We start from the raw sequence: 13,061 nt of genomic DNA, 5'->3' as shown, positions 1-13,061 counted from the left end.
TGTTCTTTCACTTGCATGTCAATCTAATTTCTGTTTTATTAAAGATCATTCCCTTCTAATTTTATTACCTCACTGACTGGTGTAACAAATCCAAGGTAGCTACTTCCCCTCCCGGATCCTTGGGAAGTCACTACTCAAGTGACTTTTTCCCCACAAAGGGGAGACAGAGGAAAGAAAGCACAAAACTCATTTTGAATATTAATAGCTGATTTTTCAGTTTCTTCCGAAGTTAATAAAACAGCTGATTCATGTTGCCAAACTACCACCAAGAGAGTTAAAGAAATGGTAATTATGCTTTTCTACCCCCCTAACTGCTGGAGTGAGGAGAGAAACATGAAGCCTTACCTGGAGTGACTTTGTTCCTTTTGTCTTCTTTGAACCCCTGCAAAGTATTCACTCCAGACTGAAGCCTTCCAGTTGTCATTCCCAGTCTCACAGGGCAGTAACCTGGTTCTGAAACAAGAGTGGGCCTGGTGTGGGAGGTGCACGTGATAAGGAGCCCTGGGGGCGCTCTGCGGGCTGTCTGCACGCACACTGCTTCATGGCGTCTATGTGACTCTGTCCAGGAGCCTGGGTGGCCCTTCGTACACCCATCTTTCACCTACGAAAATCTCAGCAAGGGAGGAATGTAGCCAGGACCTGAATCTGGTCCTTTTCATTATGCTCTACTGTTTCTTATAATTCTTTATAATCACGTCGCATTTTGCTTAAAAAAAATTAAGGATTTAAAAGTTGAAAACTTTATTTTGATGGAAGTAAACCAGCAGAAAAGTTTAGCAAAAGACTAAGGAAAAACACCTGATTAAAGACAAGAACTCATAATCTATTCAGGAAAAACTGGTATCTACGAGGCATGCTATTCCACCCTGGAACAGAACAGAGGCTGCGGCCACAGGTGCCCATGGTGATAAACTGAAAGCACTAGTAAGGAAGGTGGCACACCTAAAATGAGTCTTCTCTCCCTCTCAGCAAGCAGTCTGGAATTTGGCAGGAAGAAGAAGCTGAGAAACAACAGGGGCAAAGCCTGCACCTTACACCAGGATGCTGGCTCTTCGGAGGCTGCTGCCACGTGCGGAGCCAGCTGGGCCTGGGCCACATTGACCCTGCCTCCAGGAGCCAGAAATGCAAGGCAGCAGAGCAAGGGCAGACAGACCGCTGGACACAAAGAAAGGGGCAGATCTTAAGGTGTCCCCTAAATTGTTAGTTGCATCTCCTTCCCACCAAATTTCCACCATAGCTATACTAGAAAGCACATGTTCTCAGTCTGGCAGCACTTCCTTTGATCCAAGACCATATAAACTTCTACTATGAAAAGTTCACATAAAAGCAAAAAGTGAGTTTTTTTTTTTTTCTCCCCCCAGACAGCACCAGTTCCACTTCTAAGTGAAGGAACTCCACCGGCGTTTTGAGAGCGGAGTACAACGTGCGAAGACACTAAGAGGCTCCCCGGTTAGCCCTCAAATGCATCTGGCTCTTCCCGGCTGCTTCGATGTCTCGTACCCCCAGGCCCTCACCCTCACTCACTTTTTTGGGACCAACCTAAGCATCACCTTGCTAAGGAATAAGGAAGCCTTCTCTGGCCCCCAGACACTAGACGGGTCCCTTCTGTTGTGTCCTGTCACAGCTGCCCTCTTCAAGGCAGACGAGTGGCAGCTCTTCACGCAGTGACTGGTGTTCGTGCCTCCACTGCCCACCCACAGACAGAAGGGGAAGGGACGCATGCCTCCTGGTCTGTCCCCTATGACACACCGCGCTCCACTTCCAGCTCCCAGGCCTTGCCCGCAGCAAAATGCTAAGTCCTGGAGACTGTTCCCCGAAGCGTCATCATTCGTCTCCGTATGCCCAATGCTTGCTCTCGTAACGGCGGCAGGAAAATGGGTATTTACAAAATAACATTCTCACCTTTGCTTATCCTGACACATGATTCCCTCCCCCTCAGATGAATGACAAAAAGTTCTTTTTCTTACATCAAATTTCAAACTATTCCCTATACTATCGCCATTAAAGTACCATCTGAGAAAATAAAAATACGATCGGGGTTCTAAAGCCATGCCTCCGAACCTTTACCAACTTTCTACCAACCACAGTGGAAGACGTGGTGTCATCAGGCATGTTATTCCATGACTACTAAGGTACTACAGGGCATATATATTTGCTCTATTCACTGAAATTTAGAAAGCCAGTCAAATTTATTATGTTGTAATAAGAGGGTTTTGCGATACCTCCTGAAATAACGGAGCATCCATACATAGTCTCTTAGAGCCAGGGCTAGAAATTACATCATTTTTTGGCTTTGATGGTGGGTCTGGTATTCCAAGGACTTTGTATTTTAAAGAACAGTGGATCTCTACAGTACCTGCTTTAAGACGAGGTAAAGCCGGGCTAGCTATTAGCACAAAATACACAATGTCTAGCCAAGTTCTTTGGGGATGACGATACAGCTGGATTGCTCAGTATCAAGCCTGCTGTTTTAAAATGTTCACCCGGGCTACTGCTCGTTGCCAAACAGCAAGTTCATGCACATTCTGATCTGTGAACTTACCTCCTACAATGGGATCCACAGGATGGAGAAGCCCCAACGTTGTTGTTCCATCTGGTTTTCTCCTTTCAAATTCACACTGCAATGACCCAAAGTATTCAAATGTGGTAAACCGTTTTATATTTACCACATTCACATGCAAGTACACGTACATATATATATATCTCTCTCATACTAGAAAGCCTTAAATTTAGCCAAACCAATATTATGAGTTGCTACTGTTACACTTGGATACTGACTTTCCCACCTCGCTCCATACACACAAGGGCTAACAGGCTGCAGAAATGAAGGTTAGGGAAACCTCAGGCTGGTAAAGAGCTGTGCGGGGCCTTCGGGCCCCTCCGTTCTGCCCACTCTATTAAAAAAGGAAGATACTGGAGATCAGGGGAGGGGAGTGACCTGTCGAAAGTCACGTATTAATCCATTTGGTTTTAAAACCAATGTGCTAAACAATGATTTCAAGAGACCAGAGTATAAATGTTCATTTTCCAAGTTTAGAACACATTAACGTCACTAAAATCTAGTAACAGAGGAAAAGATTCATTATGTACTTTACAAATTTATTATTACAATTTTCTTCTCCGGGTGTTGTACTGAACCGCTCTTTGGCAGGTATGGTATGGGTTAAAAGTGCACAAGCAATCTGAAAACTGCAAGCCCCAGACAACCAGACAATAGGTAGTGAAAAGAAAGAAAAAGCCCTGTCACCTGGCTATTAACAAGCCGCCTGGTCAGCTTTCCTCCAGATTCCTTAACGATGCGGTCAATCTGTTCCTGCTCTCTTTCTAAATTATTGCTCTTACATTTATCTTCAAGCATATCTTTGTCTTTCCTGAAAACATACATTAATACTAAGTAAAAAAAAAAAAGATAAGATAAAAACATTAAAATGAATTCCAAACAGGAGCACAACTCAATTTGGAGGCATTTGCACTACGGTCGCCAAGCAGAGCTTTGTTCCTCGGGGGCCCAGCAGAGCCCGGAGCACATTCATAGCCAGGCCAACCCAACACCCTGCTTAGCTCTCGCCTTTGTGTGTCCAGAGCTATTTGTCTTGAGCATTTTTCTCGATACAGTCACACAAATGGACTCTACCTCAAACATATTTTGAAGGGGGAGGGACAGATCATTTTCTTTTTAAAGTCCAGTTTCTAAATTTAAAATGAAATATATATGGGGGCGCCTGGGTGGCTCAGTCGTTACATGTCTGCCTTTGGCTCAGGTCATGATCCCAGGGTCCTGGGATCGAGCCCCACATCGGGATCCCTGCTCCGCGAGAAGCCTGCTTCCCTCTCTCCCACTCCCCCCGCGTGTGTTCCCTCTCTTGCTGTCTCCCTGTCAAATAAATAAAATCTTAAAAAAATACATTTGAATCATACAAATATTAGAAATACAATAAAAATATCACAAATTTACTCTCCTTGCCTTACACCAGCAGAAACCCAGCCTATTCACTAGAACCCTCTTCCAGAGTTGACAGTGAGATGCGGGGGGGGCTCAGGGCTGCTTAGTGAGTCAGTGGTGTGACCAGGTGGCCACAGCTGTGTCCGGCCATGCCCGGGGCTGCCGGGGCGGGTAGGGGGAAACCAGTACTGAGTTATCGCTCCTACCACATGATGTCTGGTGGAAAACACGCAACACCTCAGCAACAGCCCATCTGTTTAGGAAGTAGCTTCACCTATGAATTTACGGTTTCAACTCCTTTATGGAATGAGGTAACAACTACAGAGTTCTATTTCAATAAATTTCACTAATAAGTCCCTAAAGATAACTTATTGGTTTAACTACTTTCATAAGAATACACATTCAGAACTGTTTTCTGAACTATGTTTAAACAATTCCATACAATGCTTTGTAGGAGAAGACGGGGATCATATCACTGAAATGGACTTTCCTGCGGAAAACCAACCAACCACGGGTAGACCTCGACTTGTTCTTCTCAAGGCAGGCACTGAACCAGGATTTTTCCCCTTTACTGGTCTGAAAAAGATAGTTTAACTTAAATATTCCAAAGTTTTTTACTTTTTGTTTTCTTTATTGGGACTCTTGAAGGCTTGTGCTTCAGTATCTCCAGAGTCTTCCCTTTCTCTTGGCCAGCAGCCGCTGTCCTCCCCACTCTGCGAGGTGTCTGTTCTATCTTTCTGCTTTCGACTTTTTTGCAAGTCTGCCATGAATTCTATGCTCTGCTTCAGGCTCTGAATCCTCTCCTAAAAATATTCAAGAATAGTCTCATTGCATATTTGTCATTACTTTTTAAAGTGATGCATTTCTTTCTCACAATGTGAGTTTGCACTTACCCTGTCATTAACTAGGGAAGAAAAGCAATTAAATGTAATTATACCAAGAGAGTATGTTTGGGAACCAGGGCAATACAGTCTATTCCTTCAATTCAGATCATTTAATTTCCAACATAAGAGAATGCTTTTTAACTTGACTACATCATCAAAACATTCATAGAGGAGAAAAAAATGAATAAATACTAAGTATTCTTTGCAGTACTAACTTTAAAAAGGAGAATTTAGTTTAATAGCATGTTTAAATTTTATATTTAACAGAATGGCTTATCTTTTGAAATTTAAGAATTATCAGGTGTTTCAAAAGCTAGAGGATGTGAACATGTGAAGTACCCTTATACTCTGGTATGCCAGGATAACCACTGAGGACGCTGGCATTTTTCTCTGTGTGAAAACAACATGCTTCCAGGAGAATAAAAGGTTGCTAGCACAGTTTCTTTCCCAGAAAGCATAATGTTCTTACCAAAGAAGTCTTGTTTCTATTTCGTGAAACATGTACTTAATTTTCCACTGCATTGATATGCTGTGAAATTTTCTTTGTGGTTAAGGGCTTGAGGTTTCTGGAGGCACATTTGTTTCTAGTGACTTCTGCTTTTTAACTCTGAGCACTGTCACTGGATAAAATATGGAGTGCAGTCTCCTTAGGGCTGCATGGCAACACTAGGGAAGACTTTTGCAGAATAAAAGAAACTGAGAACTGGAAAGGACCAGAAGTTATTCAAATAAGAACAACATAGCCCAGAAATGCTAAATGCCTCACCTAAGGTCATAGAACCAGTGATGAAGGCCAGGGCTCTGGGGTCCCATGAGGCACCCTGTCTCATCACACTGCTGAATTAGCAATGCAGACTATGAGAGCCTCCAGAACGCGGACCTGCTATTTTTACTGATCTTTTATTTTAAGGTAGTCTTAAAACTATCCAAGTAACATATTTCATTGTAGACAAAGATTTGGGTAGAGGAGAAAATACAAACCTTGTTAATTTATCATTATGTCAGTATTTATCTAAGCACTGCACATATTAGCTAATTAGAATTATACTGAATATTTGGTAACATGAATTTTTTTCATTAATAAATTACAATCATTTCCCCTCCATATCATTAAATACTCTTTAAAATGTTTTTAATAAGTGTATAGTATTTTATCCTGTGTACCATGGTCTAATTAACATTCCACTATTGGACATTTACATTATTTCCAAGTTTCCACTATTACAAATAAAAGTCTCATGAACATCACTATAACTAAATCTAAGAATCTCTCTTTAGGATAAATTCCCAAAAGCGATACTGTATGTTAACTATATTGAAAAAGAAAAAAAAATTCCTAGAAGTGGAAACACTAGGTCATCAGGCTTTTGATATTTACTGCCAAACTGCTCTCCAGAAAAGTTTTATCAATGTATATATCAGTGTTCGAAAGTTTCTCTGAATCCTTATCAAACTGAACAGTATTTAAAAAAATTTGCCGATTTTTAAAAAAGTCTTATTTTAATACATACTTAAAAAATATTAACGAGTATGATTATCTCTGGAACTTTTTATTGGCCATTTATGTTTTCCCTTGTGTACGTCACTTAGGTAATTCCTTAGCCAGCTCTATCTCCAGTACCTAAATCAGAAGCTCGCTGTACACTGCAAGTATAAATGGTGTTAAATGAATGGGCTTAGATCATGAGGTTCTCAGTTATCTTTTTATTTCCACTCTAGAATTTTATAAAGTAGAACCTACATTAAAAACATTTTGAAGTTTTTAAAAACACACACAAAATTAAAAGAATTAGAGAAATCTTCTAAATTTCAACACAAATCACTGGAAAAAGCTGAGTTTCATTTTACTTTGAAAGTTTTTTTTTTTTTTAAATAATTAAGATGTCTCCAAATCAGCATACTATTTATCAGTCCTCAATTTTACAACATTAAATGACTTAAAGGGCTTGACTCTGCCACAGCTAACACTCAGGTGCTTACACACGCATCAGGCACGGCTGCTGGACTCCACAAGGTAAGGACTACCGCGGCTGAGCAAGGCTGCGCAGCCTGCCAAGGTCACTCGGCGTCTCGAGGGTGCAGCCAGGACCCGGACCTTGGTTCTAAAGCCCCTATGCTACAAACAGTAGTTTGCACTATTTTGTTTGTAGTATAATGCAGCATTCTAGTATTTATCTAGGAGATCAAAAAAGTTATTCGACTATGTCCGTTCTTTATAAAAATGTCTACTAATAGCCACTATTTGTGTGTAAATGAAAAACATGATAAATGACTGCTCTACAATCTTTATACTGAACATTCAAAACCAGTGATCTTTTAAAAAGACACCATTCATGGAAGGGTGTGCTGGGCTCCCTTGGGAGTACCGCTATCAGAAGAGTGAACTCAAGATGATCTAAATTTAAACATTTAAAAAATCACTGTTTTAAGGATCCCTCCCATTTAGGGTGGAGAGAACAGTCAACAGGAAGCTATAACACAGGATGGGTAGGGCTCCTCAACAGGAAGAGATCTGAAAAAAAGGAAGACAACAGAGAGAGAAAAGGGAAAGTGGAGAAGAAAGTTTATTTTCTGTGCTTCCAGCCAACCCACCCCCATTAAAATTCAAGAGATACTGGAATCTTTTGCATGTTATATTAACTATGTTATTTGAAAAAAAGAAAATAATGGTAAATCAAACTTGATAAATTTACTTGGGATACTGAAAATTCAACTTTCTCCCAAAAACTTAATGTACATATTTTGGAGTGACTAAGGACTACATTTGAGGGGGACTAAGGACTAAGGACTACATTTACTACTTTTATTTCAAATGTAATAACAAGCATTTGCAGATTTTTAAACCTGGAATATGGCTTGGGTCTAGATTCTGAGTCTTCCTGCAAAGAGTGGAATAAAACATTTTATAGTCCCCTTTCCTTTGTAGATTTTGCCAAAGATGGGTAACTGGTTTATGTTACAGTTTCTTACGTCTATAGGAAAGGGTAGGAACTGATGCTGTCTGAATATTAGGAGTGCAAGAATACTCATCAATCCAAATGTTTTTCTTTCCCCAGTTAAATGGATCTGAGAATCTCTTAGAGCCAAGCACACACTCAAGACATCTGCACACCAAGACAATTCTTTAAATGTGAAACTGTGATACAGATGGTCACTGTAACAAGTGGGAAACTATGTGCATCTACCCATGACTCATTCCTACTCTCCTATAACTCCTCTGAGTCTGGGCTCAAGCTCTTCATTCTGATTTCTTTCTCATTCTTCCTGTCTTATACCCCCCTTGTCTCTTCTTCGCAAAATCCCTCTCCTGCCTTGCTCTCCTTTCTCGTAGTCTCCTGCCTGCTTAGCTCTTACTGAGAGCCAGCACCCTAATGCTGGCAATTATCTTGGGAGACTGCACTTTAAACCTTCTTTAAACCCCTTTAAACCATGTCTTCTCCAGACATGAGAACACCGAGGCCCAGCATGGTTCATGTCCTGCCCGAGGTCCACAAGTTAGAGCAAAGAGCTAAAACCAGAACTCCGACTTCCTGCCAGGATCACCTCAGTTAATTTCCCATCCTACTCAGAGCCATAAGTAAAACCTCAAAAGACACGACTTATCTTGTGAGCTCTCCTTTTCTCCCAGCAGGTGCACAGTGAGCCCCTCAATTCCCGCTCCGCCCCCCGCGCCATCAGCGGTTGTTCTGAGACGGCACATGTTCTTTTCTGCCACTAACCTCTCTTCTGAATAAACTGTCATGTTTATGCTGTCTCATGAAGCTTGATGATGAAGTGTCCCTCCCACCTCAGCCACATTACTATGGTACCAGTTCTGGTCCTTCCAGGAGGAGTGCTCCTGTGGGGAGGTGGCAAAGAGCAGGGTACTGCTCACTGACATTTTCTTTCTTTGTCCTGGAAGGAGCTCCTGTGCTTCACCATCAGAGTCCATCCTTCAAAGGGAAGTAGAGAGCTTTCCCCCCAACAGGCCTCATAATTCATCTCATCAATCTTATCCTGGAAATCAGGGTGATGTTTCTTTCACAACAAATATAAATCCATCTGGTGACTAACCAATTCAACAGCCTCTAAATAAATAATTAGTAGCGAATGCCAATACTTAATTGTATCAATTCCAAATGAGAATTTCGTGTTTTAATTTTCTTTATATGAGAACTTTTTTCATTTAATATTTCCTACTTTAATATAATCTGCCTATAAAACTAGTACTGTACTGGATCTCTATCACTCTAACCAAAAAACAAAGGTATACAGATTTTATAATAGTTACTATTTATGACAAAGAATTTCCTTTACCTGGCTAAGAATTTTCATCCCTGAGTGCAATAGCTTCTTTGCAGCTTTATAATAAATGGTCTCGGGTTTGTTGTAAATCATAGCATTAGTACACATTAGTTTGAAGTTATCCTGCAGAGAGAATATTAAGGAGAAAAATGCATTTAAAACAACAAAGCACCTTCTTGTCCCTGTTTGATGAAATCATACAGGTCCTTGAAAAATTAAAAAAGATAAAACCAACAAAAAACCCTATCCTTTTATTTCACTGTTTACTAAACATTAAAGCAATTTAGTATGTTTTAAGACTCACTAACAAAAGCAGTACTAAGTTAATTTAAATTTTGTACTACATTCCTTTCCAAATTCTTACATTTTTTATAATGAACAACATAAACCCTTAGCTCCCAGGATGAAATTTTTAAATGAGTTTCTTCACATAATCTTACTGCACACAAAAAGAACTGGAAGAAAATACTTCTATTTAACAGAATAATATTTAAACTTTTTTTTTTTTTTTTTTTTAGAGAGCGAGAAAGCGAGCGAGAGTGGGTGAGGGGATAGATTAAGAGAATGGACAGAGGAGAGGGAGAGAAAATCTGAAGCAGGCTCCTCACCCAGCGCAGAGCCTGGCTTGATCTCATGACCCCAAGATCATGACCTGAGTCAAAATCAAGAGTTGGACCTTTAACTGACTGAGCCACCCAGGCGGCCCTAGAATAATCTTAACTGAGTTCATGTAATTAAAAAATATTACTCCTAGTTTTAAAACAAACATTTTAAGTTTCCATTTATGAATTAAATAATTTCAAATCTTGATGAAAACTGTGACATGGCTAAATTATCACAATATTTTTTGGAAATTCAAATTGAGCAAAAAAGTTAAAATATTTACATTAATTTTAAGTGTTTGGATACTGTCATAAGCTAAATGTAATTTGCAGAATGCTACAAAATCATGCCAATGTGAAATAAACTATACAACCTCAAAGAGTTGGAACATGTAACCAAAGTAGCCAAATTATCAAAACTGTACTTTTGGGTTAAATTTCAAAGTACCTATGTATGCTGGAGAGCTCAATTCCACTGCATAGTTCCACGGTTAAGTAATTTTTTACACTGTATAAACGTGGCAGTGATTATGCCAAGGCCTGAGTTAAAATGGTAAAAATCCAACAAAAAAAAATTCCCCCTAAACAAATTCCTCCTCCATATCCAAAACAAATATTCAAACCCCACTATTTAATAAAAAGTGATGACAGCTTAGGACACTTAAATGGAATAGGCAGACTTAGTATTACCTGAAAGCATACGAGAAGACGGACTCGGGGGTCACAAGAAGTCTGGTATTAAACTTAAAGTGGATGAAGTACATGTGGATCCTTATCCCTGGTCTAGTCTCTAATCGGTAAGAATTTGCTAGGTCCTGGATCTTTCAAAACATGATGAAAGCCATGCATCTACTCCTCAAGCATAAATACACACACCAAGTTGAACACAAACTTTTAAATGTCATTTTAGCAGGTTCCCCTTTAAGGCTCATGTGTGGCTTCCACCCAGAGGACCCCAGGTTAAGGGCCTTTGCTATAGATTTTCTGAAGAGCTTTCATTCCATTAGGAATTATTAAATATATATTTTGGGAAATAGAGGCAAGAGAGGAAGGACATCAGATGACTATTACTTATACCAAGGGACCAAGGGACCACTGGCCTCTAGTTGGCAAGAGAGTACTGGATTATTCCACTGATCTGATAAGACAATTTTTGGATTCCATGAATCTTAACTGTCAGGTGCTAGGCTTTATTGGACTTTGGGGGTAATGGCACTTGGTGACTCAAAAAGCTAAATGAACTTTCTGTATACTTTTCAAGTAATTAAAAAAAAAAAACCTCGAAGCTCGGCGGAGCAAGATGGTGGAGGAGTAGGAGACCTGGGTTTTGTATGGTCTCAGGAATTCAGCTGAATAGGGATCAAACCATTCTGAACACCTACGAACTCAACAGGAGACCGAAGAAGAGAATAGCAACAACTCTCTGAACAGAGAAGCGACCACTTACTGGGAGGTAGGACATGCGGAGAAATGAATCCCAGGCGATATTCGGGAGGATAGACGGCGGGGCAGGGGGCCTCCATCGGCCGCTTCTGGCAAGTGCTAGAGCCGCGGAGCACAAAATCGGAACTTTTAGAAGTCGGTTCCGCTGAGGGACGTCGCTCCAGTGGCTAAGCAGGGGGTGGAACCCTCGTGGGACAGGGTGGTCTCAGGACCCTCGGGGTCACAGAAAGACCGGGGGTGCCTGAGTGCGGCAGAGCTCCCAGGTATCGGAGCGGGGAAGCCGGCTGCAGAGACGGAGCCGAGGCGCGGGCTCTCAGCTCGGGATTGCCATAAACCGTGATCCGCTGCCCAGTCAGGCCACTGCTCCTCCAGCAGGGACCCAACAAGCCGCAGATCCGGGGAGACTCCCCTCCCTCCCCCGGGAGGAGCAGCGCGGGAGTGCACGGCAGGGATCTGCTGGGTTTGAAGACTCCACAAGGGGTCGAGTGCCAGAGATAGAAATGCTAGGTCACAGGCCGGGTGTGCACGCAGTGCGGCGGGAGACCAGGGAGACGGGAGTGACTGCTTTTCTCTGGGGGCGCACTGAGGAGCGGGGCCCCGAGTTCTCAGCTCCTCCGAGTGGAGATTGGCAGGCCACCATTTTCACCCTGGTCCTCCAAAGCTGTACCAGAGCTTGCATGGAACAAAAGCTCCTGAGAGCAAACCCAAGCAGCTTGCTTAGCCCGGATGGACAAGGGCGGGGCAATTCCGCCTCCAGCAAAGACATTTGGGAACCACGGCAACAGGCCCCTCCCCCAGAAGATCACCACGAATAGCCAGGAAGCCAAGACCAAGTTTCCTGATCAAGGAGAACGGGAGAACTCCAACGCTAGGGGAATACTGCACATAGAATTCATGGCTTTTCTTTTACCATGATTCATTAGTTTTTCAAAGTTAATTTTTTTCAACTGTTTTTTTAATTTTTCTTTTTCCCTTTTCAACCATCTTATCAATCCCTTTTTTTAAAAAAAATTTTTTATTTTTCATTTTTAGAGTCATATTTTATCCCTTCATAGGAGTTACCCTTATTTTTGGCATATATATATATATATATAAGTTGTTCTCTCTTTAAAAGTTTGAGATACAGTTTCTTCTAACAGATCAAAATATACTCTAAATCACTAGTGTATGGCTTTGTTCTAGTCTCCTGCCTGATCACATTCTCTCCCTTTTTTTTTTAATCTTTTCTTTTTTCAAACAACTTATCAACTCCTTTTATAAAATCTTTTATAATTTTCATCTTTACAGTCATCTTCCCTCCCTTCATTGTATCAACCCTTATTTTGTACATATATAAGTCTTTCTTCCTTTAAAATTTTAGGAGGCACTTTTTTCTAACAGACCAAAATACGCCCAAAATCTAGTGTGTGGCACTGATCTATACACTAGCCTGATCATATTTGATCATATTGTTTTTTTTGTATTGTTCTGTTGTTTTTATCTTTTTTTTCTTCTTTCTTTCTTTCCCTTTCTTTTCCCCTGGTTTCAGGTCTTTTCTGATTTGTACAGAGTATATTTGTTGAGGCCGTTGTTAACCTGTTAGCATTTGGTTCTCTCAATCATCTACTCTCCTCTGGACAAAATGACAAGGCGAAAAAAATCACCTCAGCAAAAAGAACAAGAGATAGTACCGTCAGCCAGGGACCTACTCAATACAGACATTAGTACGATGTTGGATCTAGAGTTCAGAATCATGACTTTAAAGATACCAGCTGGGCTTGAAAAAAGTGTGGAAGTTATTAGAGAAACCCTTTCTGTAGAAATAAAAGAACTAAAATCTAACCAAGTCAAAATCAAAAAGGCTATTAATGAGCTGCAATCAAAAATGGGGGCACTAACTGCTAGGATAAATGAGGCAGAAGAGAG

At 40.9% G+C, this 13,061-nt stretch overlaps 1 protein-coding gene across 4 annotated transcripts in view; it reads right to left on the bottom strand.

Annotated features, from left to right (window-relative positions):
• The window catches only part of BRD7 (bromodomain containing 7), a 42,335-nt gene that overhangs the window by 6,588 nt on the left and 22,686 nt on the right, over positions 1-13,061 (bottom strand). For all 4 annotated transcript variants that reach the window (XM_025852375.2, XM_025852376.2, XM_025852377.2 and 1 more), the window contains exons 6-10: positions 9,124-9,234; positions 4,562-4,746; positions 3,248-3,371; positions 2,543-2,618; positions 346-453 (exon numbers count right to left, since the gene is read on the bottom strand). In XM_025852375.2, the coding sequence (XP_025708160.1) occupies positions 346-453; positions 2,543-2,618; positions 3,248-3,371; positions 4,562-4,746; positions 9,124-9,234 (604 nt within the window). The remainder of the gene's footprint in view (positions 1-345; positions 454-2,542; positions 2,619-3,247; positions 3,372-4,561; positions 4,747-9,123; positions 9,235-13,061) is intronic.

Source organism: Callorhinus ursinus, unplaced genomic scaffold, assembly GCF_003265705.2.
Source record: "Callorhinus ursinus isolate GAN/ISIS: 27379988/994484 unplaced genomic scaffold, GSC_fseal_2.0 scaffold56, whole genome shotgun sequence".
Taxonomy (NCBI): domain Eukaryota; kingdom Metazoa; phylum Chordata; class Mammalia; order Carnivora; family Otariidae; genus Callorhinus; species Callorhinus ursinus.
This window is presented reverse-complemented; position numbering and strand designations above follow the sequence as displayed.